At 40.4% G+C, this 22,740-nt stretch overlaps 1 protein-coding gene across 1 annotated transcript in view; it reads right to left on the reverse strand.

Annotated features, from left to right (window-relative positions):
- Positions 1-1,068: 1,068 nt before the first annotated feature.
- The window catches only part of canx (calnexin), a 43,262-nt gene continuing 21,590 nt past the window's right edge, over positions 1,069-22,740 (reverse strand). The window contains exons 8-15 of the mRNA XM_036569307.1: positions 22,178-22,367; positions 20,574-20,687; positions 18,177-18,333; positions 15,323-15,538; positions 8,005-8,124; positions 6,399-6,522; positions 4,498-4,589; positions 1,069-3,188 (exon numbers count right to left, since the gene is read on the reverse strand). Coding sequence (XP_036425200.1) covers positions 3,126-3,188; positions 4,498-4,589; positions 6,399-6,522; positions 8,005-8,124; positions 15,323-15,538; positions 18,177-18,333; positions 20,574-20,687; positions 22,178-22,367 — 1,076 coding nt within the window. The 3' untranslated portion in view covers positions 1,069-3,125. The remainder of the gene's footprint in view (positions 3,189-4,497; positions 4,590-6,398; positions 6,523-8,004; positions 8,125-15,322; positions 15,539-18,176; positions 18,334-20,573; positions 20,688-22,177; positions 22,368-22,740) is intronic.

Below are 22,740 nucleotides of genomic sequence, written 5' to 3' on the forward strand. Positions count from 1 at the left end.
ACACCTTGCCTAAGTGGCACAGAGGAATATGCTTGTCCATAGAGCATCCATATTCTTATACAACACAGATTCTTCACATTGGATTATTTATTTCCATCTACATTCAGAGGTAACAGCCGAGGTACCCAGTAGGTCAGGGGCAATAAAACATTTATTAGTTCAATAGTCATTTCGATAAAAATTTCAGTTGATATTGACAAGGTCATTCACAGTGAGGCTGAGATCAACTTGAGCTTTACTCTGCAGTATGAATGCACTATTAATGCAGTATTACAAATAACGAAGTGAAAAACGTTGGTTTGCTATAACTGAAATCCATGTACTTGAAAATGCATAGGAGCAAAACAGTCAAAATTTTAAAAGACCAAAACCTTCCAACTTTTCTTCATGACTCTGATCAGAAGTTGCTTTACTCCAACAAAAAAGCAGGAAAAATGCTTAAGGTCAACAGTTTAAACCCAAGAACAAATGCAAACTGGTAGATATAAGATCATATCATACATATTGGAAAGAAACAGAATTTAAAAATTGGCTATATTCATCAAAGAAAGTGATGTTTGAGAGATTCTCCTCACTCCAGGGATCCTTAGCAATTTGCTGCTGTCGGATGAAAACCTTGTATCTCCAAAATGGTAACTTTACAGGAGAAAGAAAAAACCTACTTTACTTTTAATGTAAGTCAATGGAACCAGACGTTTTTCTAAGTCATTTTTGGCCGTTTCTTTTAGTCCATTCATCATGAAATTTACACACAATGTAAAGAGCAACAGGCGTTTTCAGATTATCTAAAAAACTGAAAAACGACAAAAATGGAGATACAAGGTTTTCAACACAGTACTCTAAAAATTCCGCAACAAAACGGCACACAACACCCATAGACATTCGCCTTTCATCAAATCTGTTTATTTTAGTTTTGTGAGTAACATGATGGGTTTCGCCCCCCTCCCCCCCCCAGCCCTAACCCACACCCTTCCCTTAAATATACAGACTCAGAGTCATTGATCACATCGATATTCTCAATCTCGCTACTCTACCAAGGATAATCATCTTTCTTCACATATGCATCAATCCAGGCCCTCCAATGCCAAAACAACAGATGCGAAACTTTGAAGGACAAAACAACTAATGAAACAAATCTCAGATGCAACAGGGAGGACATTACAGGACAGAGACGATGCTAGTTAGTGAGCTGTTAGCCAAGCAGCAGTGCAGCATGTAGGCATGAATTTGTAGGTTGTCAGACTCAGTTACATTAAAAAGTGCCAACTCTTTTCAAACTCGGGGCAGAACTCAAGTCGCAGCATCTTCCCCCGCTGTTTTGGATGGTGCCTGAGCAGCAGAGGAAAGTTAGCCGTACTAAAAAACTAGTAACTAAGGATAGCTGGAGTTAACGGACAGGATGTGCTGCATTAGTCCACTCCAGAATGGGGTTCGTCCTCATTAGTGCCTTTTTCCATGTCTTCGGGGTAAAAATTTAAGGAGCGGAGTTTGTGTGAAATGGTTAAGGAAATGACTAACGATGCAGCAATAAAACAAGAAAACACTCAAAATTAAACAATTACAAAAATCTTCCCAAAGTCATCAAAAGTACAGTTTCAGTGGAAATGTTATAAAACAAAATAAGACAAATCTATTCCAATACGGTTCCAGCACTAAGTGCTTGGACCCCTAAAACCGCTGCTATTGCTGCTGCTGCTGCTGCTGTTGTGACAGGATATTACATCACAGGAAGTGTCAGAGGAGCTGAGTCATCTGCCAATGAAGTGTCAGACGACTGACTCAAGGAACCAATGGAAAGACGGCAGATGCTGAGCAGAAATACACTCGTGAGTCATTCCCAGGCAAGGCCGTGAGCCCTGCCGCCTGGCCGCTCCATCCTTGGTGAGCAGCATGGAAATTACTCTCCTCGTGGTCATTCTTTCATCCGCTAACTAAACATCTCAAGCTATCCCAATGTGGATGGTCAGATTTGTTTGTCCCCCCTCTAGGAATATTTTCATTTTACTGCTATGCGAGTTCAAGACCGGAAAAAGCAAACAAAAACAAAACTTGTATGAAAATCCATGATTTAGTAAAAAGAAAATTCTGGTGATCAAAACCATATATATTAGTTACAATAACAACAACAAGAAAAAAAACAAGATCACAGTACATTCACAAAAATAAAATCGGCCAATCTTTGTCCACATCCTATGAAATAAGGCAGCGCGCTAGAACCTAAAGCCTAACCGGCGTTCTCCTTGGACCAAACCGAGCTTGTGCACTAGACATCCCGAAATGAAATGCGCAGGTTGTGGTGACACCAGGGTGTCTTGGGGGTCCTCTAGATGACTAGGTCATGGCAAAAGAAGATAAAAATGAAAGACCCTTGTGGAATGGATGCAAAGGTAGCATGATCTCTTCAACGAACATTTACTTCTTAAAACCTAGCTGTATGTAAAGCATCAAGCAGACCGTTCAAGACTACTGAACCGACCTCATTTGTATTCATAATCAGTATTCTAATCTTCTAAAGTGGAGAGTCAGCATCTCTCTAGACTCCACCAACCCCTCCACTCTCATATATGGATATATAGATGTCTGCTCTGATTCCTACCATGAAGCAGAGAACCGTAGTGTTGCCACTTTTGATGGTTTTTACGAATACTGTCCGGAGTAGCAAGGTGCCGGCTGGAGGCTGGCAAGGTGTGTTTTGTTTGGGTTGGGAAAAGGAGAGAGGGGTGTTTACATTAGCTTCGGCACAGTTAAGGAATGGTAAAAGTTTTCTTTCTTTCCTTTTTAGTAGAGCAAAAAAAAAAAAGTGTTTCTACACTATTTATCATCATCATCATCATCATCATCGTTGTCTTCAGCGTCAACTTCCTCAGCCCGGTCTGAGGCGGTGAATTGTGTTTTGCTTTTACGGATTTTTTTCCCAATCGTGCCACAGACAGTTCCGTTTTTCTCTCTGTCTGTCATCGCTTTTGCGAGGATGGAGTAGAAGACCAGGGAAGGAGGGAATGAGGGCAAGGAGGAGAGAATAAGGGAGGGAGCCCTGTTGAGAAAGGGTACAGGGAGGGATACAGGACACAGAGGAGAGGAGCTGCAGTTGGAACAGATCCAGGAAGCAAAAAACAAAAGGTCCATCACTCCTTTCTGGCTCTCCCTTTGCTTCTAGGGGACCTTCTCAGAACTTCTTCTTCTTGTTTCTGAGGGAGGGAAGAGAAAGAATACTGAATATCTTCTTCCACAGTGACACAACAGCCGTGATTATACTGACCTTGAAATGAATTCTGTGTTGAATAAAAAAAGAAAAGTAGCACAGCATATTAAGAAACCCTTACTCCTAACATCAAAGACAGACAGACAGATGGATGGATGGATGGATGGATGGATAGATAGATAGATAGGCAGACAAATAAAGAGTTGTTGAGGGATGGATGGACAGATGGACAGATAGATAGATAGATGTTGAGGGAGCGAGGGATAGATACATAGACAGATAGACAGACAGATAGGTAGAAAGGTTGAAGAGGGATGGACAGATACAGCTGTTGATAGACAGACCGAGACAGATACAGCTCTTGACAGACAGACAGACCGAGATAGATAGATAGATAGATAGATAGATAGATAGATAGATAGAGAGACAGATAAAGAGTTGTTGAGGGATGGATGGACAGATGGACAGATAGATAGATAGATGTTGAGGGAGCGAGGGATAGATACATAGACAGATAGACAGACAGATAGGTAGAAAGGTTGAAGAGGGATGGACAGATACAGCTGTTGACAGACCGAGACAGATACAGCTGTAGATAGATAGACAGACAGATAGACAGAGACAGATACAGCTGTTGACAGACAGACAGGCAGAGAGACAGATACAGCTGTTGACAGACAGACAGGCAGAGAGACAGATACAGCTGTTGATAGATAGATAGATAGATAGATAGATGATACAGCTGTTGATAGACAGACAGACCAACAGACAGATACAGCTGTTAAACACAGACCGAGACAGATACAACTGTAGATAGACAGATAGATAGATAGATAGATAGATAGATAGACTTATATACCATGCAGAAAATAAAAAAAATAAAACTACATAAGTTAAAGTGTAAGAGAAATAAAAATATATCTATTTGCATATTTACAAGACATATGAGACAGATTTGCTGTATTTACATGACAGCAGGCACAGAGTGGTATGAGGTCTAAAAGCACAATGAGTACAGACAGAACTAGGAGCTGCATCATTATTAAAGTATAAACTGCACCGTGAGAGTCAATACAGTAGCAGTTATGACATACTGCCCAGTGTGTGTTATTCTCTGCTGTTATGAATAAGCATTTTTATAATTTTACCATTTATTTGTGGTTTTATTTTATGTATTTACCTTTTTGTTCTCGTGTTTTTTGTGTGTTGTCCAAGATGTTTGAACTCAGCATGATTACGCTGGTTAAAAGTTAATTTAAAAAAATGTTTTAGAATCTGCAAAATCCCCCTCCTACCTCATCCGATTTATCTTCCACTTCTTCCTGTTTCTCTGCTTCTTCTTCTGCTTCTTCAGCAGGATCGTCCTCTGCATCGTCCTTATTATCCTCTGAGAATGAAGAGACAAAATCGGTTCATTTAGTAACTCTTCAAAAGCAACTGCTCCTGGGCATGTTTTCACTGTCAAAGCTAGAGCTGAACAATTTGGGAAAAATATCTAATCGCAATTTTTCTGACTAATATGGTGAGTGTGATTTCAGTTGCGATTATTTTCAATAAATTAAGGTTCAGGCCTGTTTTTCTGGCCCAGTAAGACCAGAATATCCACTTCCTCTGGCTTAAGGCTTGACCCCTCCCTTGAATGTAGTGAACCAGACTGCCAGTAAGTTGTGGTTGTGATGTCACAACACATGGAGGTTTGGTTGGATCTGATTGGTCTCACTCATCTACAGGCACGTCACAAGCTCTGTGTTATTGAGTTAGATTTCTCCAATTCAAACCTCAAGACATATATTACTTCAATGATGTCTATAAATACTGAGATTATCAGACTCGCTCCAGTGGTTGGATCACATGCCAGGTACCGAGAGTTTTTACTGAACTGGGAAAATCTGCCTTTAGTAACAGCACCAGCGAGCTGGACCCCCGTTAATCTCACTAAAGCTCAGCTCGCTGGGTCACTCAGTCATTTTAAACTTTTACTCTCTGACCATCTCCACAACCATCTGTTTTACCTGATTCTTACTATTATTGTCTTATTTTCATTATTTTATTTTTTCCCCATTTACTTATTTGTCTGTTTATTTATTATTACATATTCTCATTTTAATATGATTATTTTATTATTATTATCTCAGTAATTTTAACAAATTTAGTTTCTTTTTTTGCTCTTATCCTTGTTTTATTTATCTTCTTTTGACTTAACTTTTACATTTTAGTTACGCTTTAATTAGTTTTATATTTTATATATGTAATTTTTATTTGTACTGTTTCTTTTTTTTATACTTACCTGATTTGAGTCATTTTTATTATTACATTTATTTTTATTATTTGATATGTTCTTACATATCATCAACCCCTTTTTTAACTGTATCAACTCAACATTGTAAATGAGGGTCACCCTCGATGTCCTCAGAGGTTAAATAAAGGTTGACTGATTGATTAGACAATGTTGTTGATAATGTGGACCATAATATAAAAACTGCAGCTTTTGCGATTTTAAAACTGCACTCTCTTAAATTGCGATTTCGATATGGAACCGATTAATCTTTCAGCCCTATTCAAAGCTGAGAATTAACCAGGCAGAGAATATCACTTATAACTCTGCTCTGCTTCATTTCAGTGGATGAAAGATACTGAGGCTACAGAGAAAACCAGCTCCACCTGCTTATAGAACTGGAGTCAAAATGCATAGGCCGTGTCTTTGTACTGAACATCTGCTTTTAGATTAGACTGTAGAAAAGACTGAGATAATGGAATTTAACATTTAACGGTGATTAGGACAGAAATTGTAAAGGAAAAAGCAGACAAATCCCCAACTCAGTCAAACTGTAAATAAAGTAAAATATTCAGGATAAATGTGTGCTAATAGATTTAATATACTGGTAATAGATTCAAAATTACAACGTTGTAGTTTTTAGCAGGTCTGTTTAGTCACAGTGTGCTGAATAGAGAGATCAGTCAAGTACAGACAAACCCTAAGAGCTTATTCGCTGACTTAAGTAGTAACCTGATGATACATCTTGTTGAAATGAAGTGTTTACTGAACACTAAAATACAAATTACCAAAAACGGCAAACACACACCAACCAAAAGAGCTAAAATGAAAAATGTTATCCTGTATCTCACAAGCATTTCCTAACTGTTCAAACTCGTAGGTGCAATGTGCCATAAAGATGCACTACAATCACACACATACCTGGCTCTTCAGCTTTATCCTCCTCTTGCTCATCCTTCTCCTCTTCCTCCTCCGCATCATCCTTCACATCAGGCTGTGGCTCGTCTGTCTTCTTGTATTCTGCAGCAGACGGGGCTGGCTTCTTCTGCAAATTACAGCAGAGAGTTCTGGTCAGCTAATGATGAAAAGGTCATTTGATGCAATTAAACTATATGTACAACACATCAAATTAGGGCTGAGCTGCTAAATAGGGGATCCTACCCAATCTGGCAACGGATGCTGACTGTTGAATAAAAGTGAGCGGTGCAAGCAAGCAAGGGCAGCATTTTAAGCGTCATCTTAAAAATTAAAATTAGTTTTATTTAACTTGTCAGTGTACAGGGGAGTGATCAAAAACACTCAAAACCGGGGCTTAACTCAGCAGCAGCCACGCTTACATGCAGCCTAATAATCCGTTAATAAATGTGACTAATAACTCAATCGGAACAGAAGACGTCCGTGTAAACAACACAATCGGAATAGACTAGCCTGATTGAGGCCATTCAGAATACAATTTCTATCTGACTGACCGAGGTGGGTAATCCTGTAAATAATCAGTTAAATAGAAGAATAATATCAGTGTAAACGCCTGTATCTGATTACATTCCCTATCAGAAAGTTTAAGTCCGTTCTGATCATGTTCGTCGCGTCATAGTGACAGTTTATAACGGTGGGAGCAGAAACTGGTCTGCAGAGGAGACGAAGCTTATGCTCTGATCTTTAAAGGATGGCGGTGGGACGGATGTCCAGCTTATGTGTCTCAGACTGAGATTGAAAACTCGCCTCACTCTGACTGGACTCGCGTGATGCTCGTTGTCATGGTAACGTATAGACCAAGTGTTACTCTACGCATGCATGTTATTTTGGATCTGATCCCTTGTAGTGAGCATGTAAACAGAGTTTTTCTGCTAGATTGTTGAGTAAAGTGAGACATAAACGCCTCAGCCTTCATCTATAACTGGAATGTATTCAATCAAATTGGCAAAAATCTTTGCATGTAAACACAGCCAATGTTGGCGTGTCTACGCCCTCTCATTAATTCTTTGTAATAAGCATAACTGAGCATGCTAGCTAGTGACCCAGAGCAGTAGGACGCGTAGGTGGACTGCACCTGGAGTTATGACTAATAATGTTGCCTTTAATCATATAGTTATGAATTGAATTTCATAAGCTGGAAGTGCGTGGGTTCATAACAGTGATGAACTATGTTTGTTAGTCTGTTTTTTTTTAGCTGTTTTTCATTTTCAAATATTTTAATGATCAAATTGATCAATTATTAGCAAATAGTTGTTGCAGCCCTACATAAAACACACCTTTTATATTCTCCTACTAGTCTCTACTACAGTAAGAAACAGAGCTTGATGGGTAGATCCATTTATATACACTTTTGCCATACAGTGCTTCTGTAATTTGCTTTAGTAAAGTATTTTTTAAAGGCTTTAGTTTTTTATTTAGTGCTTTTAAATCTTTAAAAGGCTATAAATAGATTGTGATTGTTTATTTCTGCTGTGTAACTCATCAAAATGGTTAGTGAATTAATCAATTATTAAACAATAGTGTCAGCCCTACTGCACACATGCATACAAACCTTTCCAGTGCAGCAGAAGACAATGATAAGGACCAGAGGAAGAGCCACAGTCAAGACGTAAACCACCCAGAGCCAGGGCTTCTCCTCTGCTGCAGAAATCATCTGATTCATCAGACCAGGCTGTAAAGAAAGAAGATTAACCATTAGCACAACAACCAAATCATTTACACACAAAACACCTCTGCAAACTCTGAATCTCAGCCTCGCACAGCCAAATACGAGCTGGCCCAAATAATTTGAATACTCGAGTACTCGTTGGTTACACTGGTACTTGTTTCTCTATTTAGTACTCTGAAACTTTTTTGTTAAGCCACTAAACTAGTAGCCTAAACCACAACACACTTCATCAACAGTGCCTTTTAATAGAACAGGTACTGATATTATGTGGAACAGGTAAAAATAGATTATAGCTGGTTTAGTTTAATGCATCATAAATTCATGCCAAGCATCCACATCACTGCTCCTCGTAAATAACTGCACTGCTTTCCTCCTGAAGCTAAAAGATCCTAAGAATTCATGTGTGCAGCAGCATGTTAATTTAAGAAAAATGCTCAGTGAAAAACCTGTGGTAAGAGGTTGGTAGATCATGGAGACAAGATAAGTTCAATGAATCTTAAATATGTAAGCAAAGCAAAAAAGTGGGGGTGAAGTGAAAGTGATCATATTTTCCACTATGGTTGAGTTGAATTCAGCGAACCAGCCAAAGCCACAACTCAATAAAAGCCACAACAACTCGATAAAAGAAATAAAAACAACTAACTGCTGATAAAATAACTCATTTGTTATACATTTGGTGTCAAAATACACAACCCAAATGCTATGAAAGTGACTCTTCGAACAAAGGGCTAAACATTACATACATTGTTACCACCTACAGGACATGCTCTGAACTTCAGTAATGAACATGCATAACAACAATTATGAAAATAATGCATATGAAAAATAATTATAAAACATGTATCATTGGTTTTAAAGAGTAACTACACCCCGTTATTTTCAGCTGACTCCACCCCTGGCTTTGAAAAATACTCAAAAATGGGAGGGGCAGCTCCAGAAAACCTCCCAAGGCACAAGCTCTCAGTAAAGCAGGGCAAGGTTCAGCACAACAAAACATTCACTACAGAATGAGGGTTAAGAGGCAGAGGGAGGGAGGGTGCACTGATGTAAACACTGCCTGCTAACCACTGTGTGTCTGTATTATAACAACAGAGCCAAAATACAAAGAACAAGGTCATCATGGCTGATTAAACCCAGCACAATATCACCAGGAAAGGAAAATGGAAGTTATTCTTAGCCCAACCAGCAGGTGGTTTGTGCGTATTCGCAGACACACATCTGACAAAGCTTTCCTCCCAACACACACGAGCCCAACACACAACTCGGCTCTCTCAGCACAGAGTTGGACCTCTAGCTCGTCACGTCTGGCACGTTTGGAATTCACCTTTGGGGGAAAAACAGCGTTTGAGCAGCAGGAATTCTCGTGAAAGCTGGCCAAAACTCTGCTAATCCCAGAGTTCGCTCTCACCCCCCAATCCCCCAACCCCCCCCCGCCCCGACCAACACACACAACCAATGAATGAGAACACCTCTAACTCTTATAATCCACACTACCTCCCATTGCCACCCCCACCCACCCTGTACTCGTCTCCCACCTCTTCACGGCCACCATTTACACAATGCAACACAAAGGAGGCATTGTGAGAAAGCACGACTTTCTCTGAGCGCTTCCTGTTATAAACCAAGTTGTGTCAGGCTTCTGTTGATCTGCTGCTGTGTCTCCCGTACAACCCCCCAGCAAACCCCCTATTAAACTCTACACGTCAAAAGAATGAAACAAATGTGCGCACTCCTAATAAGTCTTTTACCCCGCCTTTTTTTTTAAACAAAATAAAAATAAAATAGAACTAGACCTCCTAGAACAGAAGGTCAGGCAACCAAGTCATTGCTACTCCATTTAAAGGAATAATCTGGCGAAAAAATCAAGTTTACAACATGTTAAATTCACCCCAAATGCAGTCGATCGGCCAAAATATGTTTGGTGCCCAAGCTCTGCTTGTTTAATCTAGAACTGGAGCTGCCAGGCTAATGATACTAACAAACACTAGAAGTAAACAGTCACTAGTAACTCTTTCCATAAGTGCGTGCCAAAAGATTCAGCTATTTGCTTCAAATTATATCAGTTAAGCTAAGCAAACTCATTTGGCAAAGAAAGAAGAAATTTTTTCCATTCCACCTTAAAATGGTGCAGCAGTGACATTGTGGCAACTCTTGCACCACTTAAGGTGGAATGGAAAAATCTAAAAAGAAACTAGTAAACAAGACATTAACTTCAGCGTCATGCTAAGAAGTGGGTCACTGGTGGGTCCAGTATCCAACCGATGCACTTCATGTGTATTTTCAGGTTCAAACATACATGGTTGAGGCTTGTTTGTGCAGAAAATGCAGTACATAAATTAGAAAATCAGACACAGTGCTGATTTAACTGATTACACTCGCTTAGCTTCTCTGCGCATATTACCTTACAGTGCCCCCATATTGGTCATCTTGTGTGGAGTAATACCAAATTGTGTTCAGGAAGAAGTGATTCCGGTTGTCCTAAATGGCTGCCCCTTATTTTAGCTACATGAAAAAGCTGTTTTTGTGTGTCTGTTTATAGTTTATAATGAGTCATTATACTATAGTACTACTATACTACTAAATAGGGCTGAACGATTTAGGGAAAATATCTAATTGCAATCTTTTCCAACTTATATTGTGATTATTTTTTTTATAAATTGAGATTCAGGCCTGACTTCTTTGGCCAAGAAGACCAGAATATCCACCGTTTTTGGCTGGACCCCTCAATGGCCAAACTGCCAGTAAGTCATGGTTGTGATGTCAGAACACATGGAGGTTTAGTTGCCTCTGATTGGTCTATCTTATCTACAGGCATTTCACAAGCTCTGTGTTATTAAGTTCAATTTCCACTCTAAAAACTCAAGACAACATTTTTGACAATGTACACACTTGGAAAGATGGTTCTTCAAGTAAAGACAGTGGTTCTATACAGAACCCTGAACACTAAGATCCATTTGCATGCTTAGAGGGTTCTATGCATGGTGAAATCAGTCTTCAGATTGATGGAGTTTTGTATAGGGTTCTATATAGCACCAAAAAGGTTCTTCTATTGTTACAAGCTTTGACGCCATAACAATAGCAGAACCCATTTCAGTGCTGTATAGAACCATATACAACATTAATTTTCCATCAATCTGAAGAACCATTTCACCATGCAAGGAACACTTTAAGCAGGCAGCTGGATCTGTTCATGGTTCTATATAGAATGATTGTCTTTACTAAAGACACAACCTTTTACGAACCTTGAGGAACCATCTTTTTAAGAGTGGAGGCTACAAAGAAATTGCAGCTTTTGCGATTTTAAAATTGCACTCTCTTAAATTGCGATTTAAAAACGATTAATCTTTCAGGCATAGTTCTAAACCACACCGGCCTGTCTGTACAGTGTAAACTAATACCTGGATGTGGATTAAGCTGGTTGACAGAAGTTTTGGGCATGTATTGACAAACAGTTTGGGTGAATATTAACTCATAGTGTAGCTCAAGTTCTGAAATATAGAAGCAAAAATTGAACACAAACATGTTATGGCTGAATAACTTCATTTGGGGTGAGTGTAAAATCTTTTAAATCAGATTTTTTGCTTAATTATGCCAGCTGCCCTTAATATTCTGTAAACATTTTGTTGGACCAACAGAAATGGTTCAAAATTATTTGAACACTTGATGGTTAAGAAAGTTTGACTTCTATAAAGCTACCATTCTGGAGGCGAGTGGTTTTGTTACAACATTAAGGTTTTACTCATTAGTAATCTCTATGAGAAAAGCTACGAACTCTGAATACAATACGTCTTAAACTGTTGCACAGCAATAGAGAATGTCTACCAAGTAACAACCACAAATCTCAGCATAATTTCTGATAGAAACACAGCAACTGCATCATGCTGCCATTACGAATGTCTGCAGAATACAAAAATTAAAAAAAAGACAAGAACCAAGTACTGCAGCATACAGGTCACTAGGGTCATCTACGGCCACAGTCTAGACCTGTCTGCTTTTTATGACCTGCTACAATCAGGAAAAATCATTCAGAAATGCTCCCAGAACTTCTAGAGCAAAGCACTTGTCACTTGTTCCATCAGCAGATTAAGGCAAGCTATATTAAGCTATTTACTGTCTTTCCCATGGTGCAGCTTCCTCTGGCAAAGAGAATGGGCTGTATTAAGGGACTGTGGCATGCAGGGAAGTGGTGCTGTGGTCTGTGTAAGTGAGGGCGTGTAGGAGAGTAATATTACGGGGTACTGCAACTGTCTGTGTGTGTCTACATTTCAGTCATCTGCAGTCCTTCAATATGTTTCTGAAACATTACACAGTCACTCAAATCAGATTACTGACACTCACGCACAGGGAGCGAACAACAGAGGGCTTCTTTTTAAAAGAACCGCACTGGGTTCTGTTACAGTGAACCAACTGCAAATGATTCTTTTTGCGTTCACAATGAAAGTGAACTGTAAAGAGGACTCGGACTTCTTTCTGGTCCTTTGAGATCTCAGACCACAACTCCATTAGAACTCAGACCCCTTTCACAGCACTCACGGTGTGTACGGTGCTCGCAAAGTGGGCGGCGTTCTCTGATAAACCTAACCTTTCAGGTGGCGAGAGGAACCACCACACCTGCCTGCTGCTCTCCTATTATCCATGCTGAAACGACTGGCCAAAGTGCAGCACGCAAAATTGGAAAACGACGCTGCACGTCTGCCGCGGTGGGTTACGTTTTCGGCTGTGCTCATCACTGGGCTCCACCCGGTGTCCACCTATACGTCAGGGCTGCTGTCTTGTCGCAGATCACGGACCTTATAAATGACCCTTGGTGGTCTGTTTTTACCAGCTGAAGTGCTGAACACTGTGGCTGTGCGTATGGTAAACAATGTCTTCACCATGAAGCAAAGCTAAAGTGGACTGTTTTGCTTTCACAATGCACAAATCAATCGATCCACAAAACGAACTACAAAAGAACCGAACTGAACTTCGTTTTTGGGGCCGTTTAGAGGGTCTGAGTTCGTTTGCCGTCAGACCCAAAGCTGAGGAGCTGATTACAGAAAAGCAGGTTCGTGCCATCAGGGTGGGATGGTGTTAAACAGGTGGCATTATGGGACGGTATGATGACATCAATAACCAATAATACTACCACTGACTTGGATGGCAACGGGGATTTGAGTATGGGAGCGCAGAGTCCAAGTGCTGTGTGTGTGTGTGTGTGTGTGTGTGTGTGTGTGTGTGTGGACAGGAGCCCCACGCCCAGTGGAGGAACGTGGTGTTCTGGGCTGGCTGCACTGTGTCGCGTGTGGGAAAGCCTCAGGGCTAAATGGAAACAGACTCTCATCACAGCGTCACCAAGCTGGGTCACACGCGCTCTCATGTACGTGTACACACACACACACACACACACACACACACACACACACACACACACACACACACACACACACACACACACCTCTCTTTTCCTTACTGCCCCCACAGAGCACGCCATAGTTCACAACCTGCTTTTGCATGACAAACAACCCCAATAATAATGCAGCAAAAAGGTTGTTGGTGAAAAAGCGCCATAAATGCTTTACATCACCACCTTATCCATCCATCCATCCATCCATCATCTAAACCGCTTAACCTTCTGGGTTGTGGTGGGGTGCTGGAGCCTATCCCAGCTGTCATTGGGCGGAAGGCAGGATACACCTTGGACAGGTCGCCAGTCCATCACAGACCACCTTTATCCATTATTTCAGATTAAATAAAACATGCAACAAAGTTCGCTTACATGATTACGGACGTCCAGAGAGTCCATGAGGTAGTTAGAATTTTTTTGCATTGTTATTTTGAGATAGTGAGTCAATTATCTTGTTATCTCAAGATAACTTTTATCTTGAGATAATGAGTTACTTATCTTATCTCGAGATAACAAAAGTTGATATCCTGAATAAACAAGTTATCTTGTTATCAAGATGAGTTAATTACCTTGTGATTTCAAGATAAGGTTGTTATCTTGAGATAATGAGTTATCTATCTTCTCCAGATAAAATCGCTATCTTAAAATAAGTTACTTATTAAATTTGTTATCTTGAGATAACGATTTAATTACCTTGTGATCAAGATAAAGTTATCTTGAGATAACGAGTTACTTACGTCAAGGTAACAGAACTTATCTTAAAATAACAAGTTACTTGATAATGAGCTTAATTACCTTGTGATGTTAAAATAACACACTTGTTATCTTGAGATGACGAGTTACGTATCTTGTTATCTCAAGATAACAATCCAAAAAATTAGAGCAACAGTTCATGGCCTCTCCGAACTTCCGTACATCATAAGTGATCACAGTTTCACAGCATCATTCAGTAAGTGTCCAATCATCTAACAACTGCTAAATGTTAAACAGTGCTGCTAACCAGGAGAGAGGAGCTAGTTAGAATTAGCTTAGCTAGCATGATAACAGCTCTGTTCACCACAGAACATGTCCAGTTCTGGGTAACTAAAGCACCAACACAAGTTTTAGGTTTTAATAGCCTAACAGAGTCCAAGCAGCTGGACTGTCCTCTTAAATGCCACAAGGATCAGAATCTTCAAAAGCAGCTCAAACAGGGCTACAAACATCTGAGGTAAATGCAGAAGAACTGAAAGTTTCAGCTGCTGAATAACACAATAAAGCTCTCCGTGCTTCTTTCACTTTTCCAAAAGGGAAAGTAGCCCAGTGTCACAGTTTGCTCGTTCTGTGAGAAGTGAAAGATATCTTTATCGCACTTGAAGATATTTAGCCTGTTTATTTCGTGTTTTGTCTTGTGTGGATCTGCATCTCCAAAAGCAGCTCAAACTGAGTTGTGTATATCTTTGTGCAAAAGCCTTCATAAAGTTTTAGCTTCTGAATGAGGCAGAGAAACTCGCCTTTCTCATAATTTTTAAATACCAGCAATATTATTAAATACTGCATTAAACCTTATTACTGCTACACCACTCAGCCCTAATGTTGTCCTAGATTACATGCCTATCCCACGCGGTCATGAAACCAAGATAGGAATGGTCAGATCAGAATATATTAATACTTGACACATGCGCCTATCGTTGTGGTCATCATTCACTGTGGTCAGTGCGTTGGCAGCACTTAATGCAAGTGGCTAACTTGATAAGATGTGTGTGCATGTGGGTCTGTTTACACTAAACAAATGTGAACACAGCCTAAAAGAGGCTATATGAGGAATGAGTTCAGCACCTCAGCGGCTCCCTCGGCAGCTTTCTTCAGGCCCCAGCCTTCATCGGCCCAGAGTTCGGCTGTGTTGCGGTCAGACGTGATGAAGAAGTTGTCGAAGAAGATGTCTGAGGACATTGACCACAGCTCCAGCCCCACAGCGCTGACGGGTGTCATACGGAACGGATGCAGATCCTCAAAGAAGTCAGGGTTGGGGATCTTTCTGGGCTTCCACACTCCCTACAGACAACAACAACAAAAAAAACTTCTAAACAAACAACAACAAAAATTTTTTTACATGCATTTAAGATGTTTAAGCACCGTAAATCAACTTTCCCTTCACCCTAAATGTAATCGATCAGCCAAGATACGTTCAGAGTCTGACGTTCGCAGCCTTGATTTGCACTGGAGCCATGGGGCGAATTTATAACAGAGGTTTTACACTCCAGTTCTGGGCAGTTTCAACTATTCCCTACCCCTGAGGTTGGCAACCTAAATGATAAGAGCCACTTTGTCCTTTCAATAAAAACCACCTTGGGAGCCACAACATTTTATGTGAATTTTGCCATCTTGGCTGTAAATTTGTCTCAGTATGTGCTGATGTGGTCGCTTTGCTCTGCTTCAAGCTTCAGATCAGCTATAGCTGCTTTTCTCGCATCTCCAGCAGGAAACTTTTTCTCAAATGTAGAACAGTTTCTTGTAAAATGTCTCTCAACGTTAAACTTTTTACAAGGCTGAAGTCGTCTTCTTATTCGAATTTTACAATAGTGCCAGACTGTAACTGCTGTACCATTTAAGGTGGAACGGGAAAATCTGAACGAGAATCTGACTTCAGCTTCACGACTTTTTAGTGTTTGACAGTTTCTCGTGCAGATTAAACGTATCAGGAAACCAGCTGGAGTGATTATAAACGCAAATAAGTCCATTTGGTTCTTAAATCTCTCTCTTTGCCTTTTCGTTAGCTGCTAGCTAGGCAAGATTGTTGTCTGCGTTGCTATGGTGATCAGCGGTCTGCGCACCAACCTTCAGGGTTAAAGGATGAACTAGCAGTTACAAAACTGTGTTGAACGATCAGCCGAGCCTTATTTTACTGCAAAGGAGGATTATTTTATTTCTACCTACAAATCTAATTCTGCTGTGGAGCCACAACAGGACAGTAAAAGAGCCACATGTTGCTGACCCCTGCCCTACCCCAACACGTCTGATCCAGCTCGTCAGGTAATTATCAAACCCTTCATGAGCTCAATCAGGCGATCTGAGGGGAGAGAATACCTGAAACTGTGCAATGGGTGTTAAACCACTGATGTAGCTAACAAGCAATGGAAACTTGTGCCACATTAATCTGTTAAGCAATCTCAAGTACTCTTGATTATGTGCTGTCTAATAGTACAGAATTCAGGCATCACAATTCAGCGTTGGAGTATTGCTTTAACACGAGAACAGACGAGAGAACTGTCCAGAAACGTGGATTTTTAACTTTTGTTTTGTAGGACTGTACAGAGGCATAGCTAGAGGGGTGGCAGGGTGGCACTGAAATCTGGTTTGACACTCCAAACCTTCTGTCATGTAACTGACTAATTGCTTCCACCCACTCAACCGCAAGAAAGCAGTTCAAGCACACGATGTTATGCACAAACAGACACCAACGGAGAGTGAAACAAAAGTGAGCTTTGCAGAACTGCAACACGGATGTCATGTTTTCTCCATATCCTCCCTGTAAACCTGTGGGTAGCAAGCATGGTCTGTTTTGCATGCTTTCACTTCCATGAACCATGATACATACGTAGTTCAGCAAATGAGAGCAGGTACTTTGTATCTCTCCCAGTAGAGTTACTCAGACTTTTCTTGTCAACCACACAATTTAAACATGGTTTTTGCCACAATGTCGCAATATATAACTTTTTAGGTAACTACCCTTAGCTGAAAAGTGTGAGAAAACTGAAAAGCCAAAAGGTTTGCTGATCAGTCAGTTTTGCAAATGCTCATCAGAACTGAAGTATATTTGGGAGAGAGTGCATGTGAAAGTGATAGACTGTGATGAGGCAAAAACTGGCGTCTTAGGGTGCCACACTAGAAGCTGACAGAGCTCTGATGGATTAGAAACGTGTCTGTATGCAGCAAAAAGACGCATCGACGAGTGTCGAAAAAGTTCAAACCATTTGTTGCAACAGACTCTGATGTGGAGGCACGTCAACCAATAGAAACGTGCAAGCAGAAGATGGATGAAAATCCAAGAAGGAGGACGGTAGCGACGCTGTGACTCTTTTCCTGTTTAACATGACTGCTTTGCCCTCGTGGCTGTTGTCTGCTCGGCTCTATATATGGCCATTGCCAAAATTTTCTTTCGATGGCCATATTTCTTTGTTTCTGGGCTACATATTTTGTTTCCCGCTGGATTTTGAACTGTACAAACTCCGCCCCGCTCCAGCCGAGTACACGTCGTCTACACAGACAAGATCTGCATGCGTCTACCACTCCATCCTTGCGTTGTCTAGTGTGTAGGCAGTTACAATGCTGCACCATTTAAGGTGGAATGGAAAATTTAAGTGAGAAGCTGGCAAATACGAAGCTAGTTTCAACTCCATTAGCGACTGGGATTGTATGATGGTTGGTATAGTGTAGTGGGTAACACCTCTGCCTTCTACACTGTAGATTGGGGTCAAACCGCCTGCACTATACCAATAAGAGTCCTTGGGCAAGACTCCTAACACTACCTTCGCCTACCTGTGTAAAATGATCAAATTGTAAGTCACTCTGGATAAGAGCATCTGCTAAATGCAATACATCTACATGTATGATTCCTTAATTGCAAAAAGAATAAAGATAATGGTGAAAACGAGGTGAAAAGGAATAAGAATAACAGATTCCAGTGTGTTACCTGATAGTTGGGGTTATCGATCATGGGTGGCTTCCATTTGCCCTTGTAGTTGGGGTTATCAATCACAGGCCTCTCCCATTTCCCACATCCAGGGGCGGACTCACAGGCGGGGTTTGGAACCTGGGGTGCCTCCCATTCACCATCCATATCCTCATCCCTATGGAGGGAGGGAGGGAGAGAGAATGAGTGAGTATAAACTTTCACAGAAGACACAAGACGCTGGAAGAAAGGCAAACAGCAGAGACAGAGCGCCCACACACACGCCTGCAGCATAAGCCTTAAAAACACGCACACACCCTTCCTAAATCTTATTCCTGCTCTCATTTGAGCCTGCTCCAGGGGAGATGACTTTAATTGAATTCAGACACGAATCTGGAACGGCACACGGCCCTCAAGTCCTCGGGTCATACACCAAAGCTCTTAGATTAAGGGCACTCACGCAGGACCAGCCTTGTTGTTCCACACCATAACAAATAGTATGGCTACACAAAATGAACACAATTCCATATTGTGGTTATATCACTACATGTTTTGATATGCCCAGGGCTGTCACGATCATGATTTTTTTTTTTTATTATCACTATTTTTATTCAACAAGACAAAAGATGGCCTATCACAACGCAGTCATATCCATTTTCTTTTTCTATCCTTTCACCCCATCATTTCCCCACACAACAGTGCCTCCCAACCCAACCCTGGCTGCCTATTAGGTACACATACACAGGAAAAAAAAAATAAAATATAATAAATAATAATAATATAATAAAAAAAATGAATAAAGGAGGAGGAATAAGTGATAATGTCTACAAATCCAAGGATGTTGACAAAGAAAAATATATATTTACACAGTTTTTTTTAAGAATTACTAGACCTTGTAAGACTCTGCCCGTGGGACGGACTTTGATGAGCATAATATACAAAAATTGAAAAGTCAGTTTGCAGGGAGAGTCTTAATATTTTCAAAATACTCCAAACTGTAAAAAATGTCTTGGTTGTTACTCTAAAGGTGTATTTAATTTTTTCTAGTTTTAAAAATAGCATCATGTCATTAAGCCATGCTGATGTTTTTGGTAAAATTTTAACTGACGATTAATTGCCACACAAATAATCATGATGATTTGACGATTTGTCTGCTTTTACGCTTCCACTATTTTATGATGCCTGTATGCTTAATAATAGTAACACACTATTATGATGAATTATAGTAATAACACACACTATTATCATGAATAATGTAATTTTACATATTTATACACATTTTTCCTGACAATTCATACTGCTTGTCGAACCTCTGCAATACCCCCATGGACAGATCCTGTATGTTGGGCTTGAAATAAAATAACGTGAAAATCATCGCAGTTATGTAATTATTGCGACAGGTCTAGAAATGCCATTAGAGAACAAAGCAAGAATAATCCGTCTGTTTGCGAAGATCTTGCCTGATTTCTTTCGCAGAACGTTGTTAGTTTCACACTGTATCTGACATCCCTCCCTCGTTCTTTTTGCCCATTAATTTCTGTCCATACAAAATGAAACCAGCTGATATTATTGTTAAACAGACTTTTTAACTCCTTAAAAATCAGTACTGATATCAGTGACATTTTTATATTGCTTTGGCCCTATAAGTGAATTCTTGATGTGATTAATTGTAAACAATTGGCATTATTTATGACTAAAATGATTAACGCTTGTTGGGTTCTGTGAATCTCTTGATACACCCACAGAAACTTATCTGGATCATCTGTGACTGAAGCCACAATGTTGGGAATAAGCCCAGTTTTAATTACACTGAATGTTATTCAAGTTGAATTTTAGTACACTATGATGTATCATGGACCACCACCACGTCAGTGTTACTGCAGTGCTGAGAATGATCCACCACCCAAATAATACCTGCTCTGTGAGGGTCCATGGGGGTCCGGACCATTGAAGAACAGGGTAAAAGGGGGCTAACAAAGTATGCAGAGAAACATGGACTACAGTCTGTAACTGTAGAACTACAAAGTGCACCTATATAGTAAGTGGAGCTGATAAAATGGACAATGAGCGTAGAAACAAATGTTATGCCGGATTGGTGTATAACTTTAAAGAGTGATTTGTTAGAGGCTCATTTGCATATTATATCAGTACTGCAAGGGCCAATACTGCAATAACGATTATTTAAAGATATATTGTGCAGCCCTAAGAAACAGGATTATACAGACGACACTGATTAGATCCTACATCAGCACAGACAAACCTGATACACGCACTACAGAATATTACATCATACCTGCCTCTGCCTCTTAACAGGTTACAGCTCCTTTTGGACTACACAGCAGCTGGCAGACCAAGAGTTAACGGCCTCTACAATTCATTTCACTTCAGACTGTAAATTGAATTGTGTGAGTGACTGACCAGTCTTCCGGCTTGATGGCGTCTGGGTCGGCAATGTACTCTAGCTCATCGTCCAGCCAGCCGTCAGGCTTTACTGCATCCTCATCAGGGATCTTAGCAGGAGCATCTTCATCCCTATCAGAAAGAGCAGAGAGAGGAGTGAGTGTATGATCACACAAACACCCATATGTACACAAACACACAGCAGCCTCAAGGTGTTCAGAGCTATGAAGAACACCATGAGCAAATGATAAAGAAAGATGGAAAACAGTTATCAGCCAGTATCAAATGTGCACAATATTCCTCTTATCTTACCTCTTATTACCTCTAATCTGTTTCTTTATTTCTGCATTAAAGCTATGCATCTAATATAGCCAATAATTAATGGAAGCTTATTACAACACTAACTGGCAATATGCTAAACTCCATTAACATGTTGAATTCAAAACTGAAGTTTAAACAGTGACCTAGAAATAACTTGTGGATCCTACTGGATTTTGATCAAAATATGTGCCCGGGTGACTTTTAAAAGGAATCCGATAACCTGAAAAAGTGAAGGGTGTGGTTTGTTACCCACGTCTAAAGCCCAAAATAAACTTTAAAAGGTCACTCATTTCATTTTACATTCATGGTGCAGACTGTTTCGCTGAGATCAACTTTAAAGAGTTAGTGTTTTAACCGAGTTATCTATGCAGTAAATGTAAAGGAGGTTGTCTGTCGGCATACATGTACATACACAGTATACAGTATACACTAGTGTGCATGTGTGTATATATTTAGAGTCAGTGTGTGGACCAAAAGAAACATCCCAAAATGACTAGGGGGAAAAGAGTCTGGTTCCATTGACTTACATTAAAAGTAAAGTAGGTTTTTTCCTTCTCCTGTAAAGTTACTATATTTGGAGATACGAGGTTTTCTTCCCACAACAGCGATATTTTTATGTATTTAAATTCCATAAGGGGGCTACGCACCTAAGATTTTCACTCACCTTCGCAAGAAAGTGATGAAATGAAATGTGATGCGACAATAAACGTGATTTGATTTGACGGAGATGATGACTGGGGTTCTCGCTTGATGATGGATCAGAGTGGTGGGACAAAGAGGGACACTAAAAACACAGCTGGAACTCTGACGCAACCAAGCGTGAGAAGGCGTCCAGAGGCGGGCAAGTCACTACACTTTGATCAAACATTACAGAGGAAAAGAACTTTGTTTCTGTTTACTATGACCAACGACATGAAGTAATATAGTAAAAAAAGGTCCATTTTGATTTCAGGTTGACTTTAAAATGTGTGGAGCAGTGGTCCTCCGGGACTAAGGTGGGGAAACGCTGCTCTAGCACAACTCATCCAACTCATTAATTAATTATCTAGCTGATCTTGTGCTAAATCAGTTGTGCTGGCATGAGAAAAACACAAAAATGTGCAGAACACTGAGTCCCTTTACTTCAGGAATCGCTGTCATACAGTAAAAGAAACACTGGTACAAGCTTCCATTAACTGTTTGTTACATTTGCCTCATGGTTCCAGTGTAAAACAACTTCAGACACCAAACATGTCATGGCTGAGCAACTACATGTGAGGTAGGGGTGGATTGAGTAAACTGGTTAAGACACATGTACTGACCAGTCATCAGGCTTGACTGCATCTGGATCCTGGATCTTGGGCCTCTCGTCCCAGTCCTCGGGTTTGTGGTCATCAGGGTCCTCAATCTCTGCGGGGGGGTTGACTGGAGGGGTCACATCACTCAGTAGACTTCCACTGTTCACCACAGTCTGGTCGATCAGGATCTCAAAGCTGTTGTCAGGGTTCAGCACTGCAAGGAACAGCACACCAGGATCAATGGGGGGGAGCACAGTGTGTTAGCAGAACAACGGAATTGAGGCCAATTCACTGTAATATCTGTAATATATAACCCCTCGCCATGCAAAACATGGTCTTATCCATTTTTGCATATCCAGTCAAAACAAGCCAATGGTATTATTTGTTGACAAACGAGATAACGAGAAAAATGACGGTGAAGCGCGAAGACAAAGCAAAGCGAGTCTGCAGCTTCAATCTCTCGCAGAAAACTCAAGACTTTCATTGATTTTGACTCGGATGTATCGGAGATGTTCTGTGAACTTTGTAGGAAACATCCTAACAAGGCACATAAAAATGGTCCTTTTTTATTGGTACTACAAGACTTG

The sequence above is a fragment of the Colossoma macropomum genome, unplaced genomic scaffold (genome assembly GCF_904425465.1).
Source record: "Colossoma macropomum unplaced genomic scaffold, Colossoma_macropomum, whole genome shotgun sequence".
Taxonomy (NCBI): Eukaryota; Metazoa; Chordata; class Actinopteri; order Characiformes; family Serrasalmidae; genus Colossoma; species Colossoma macropomum.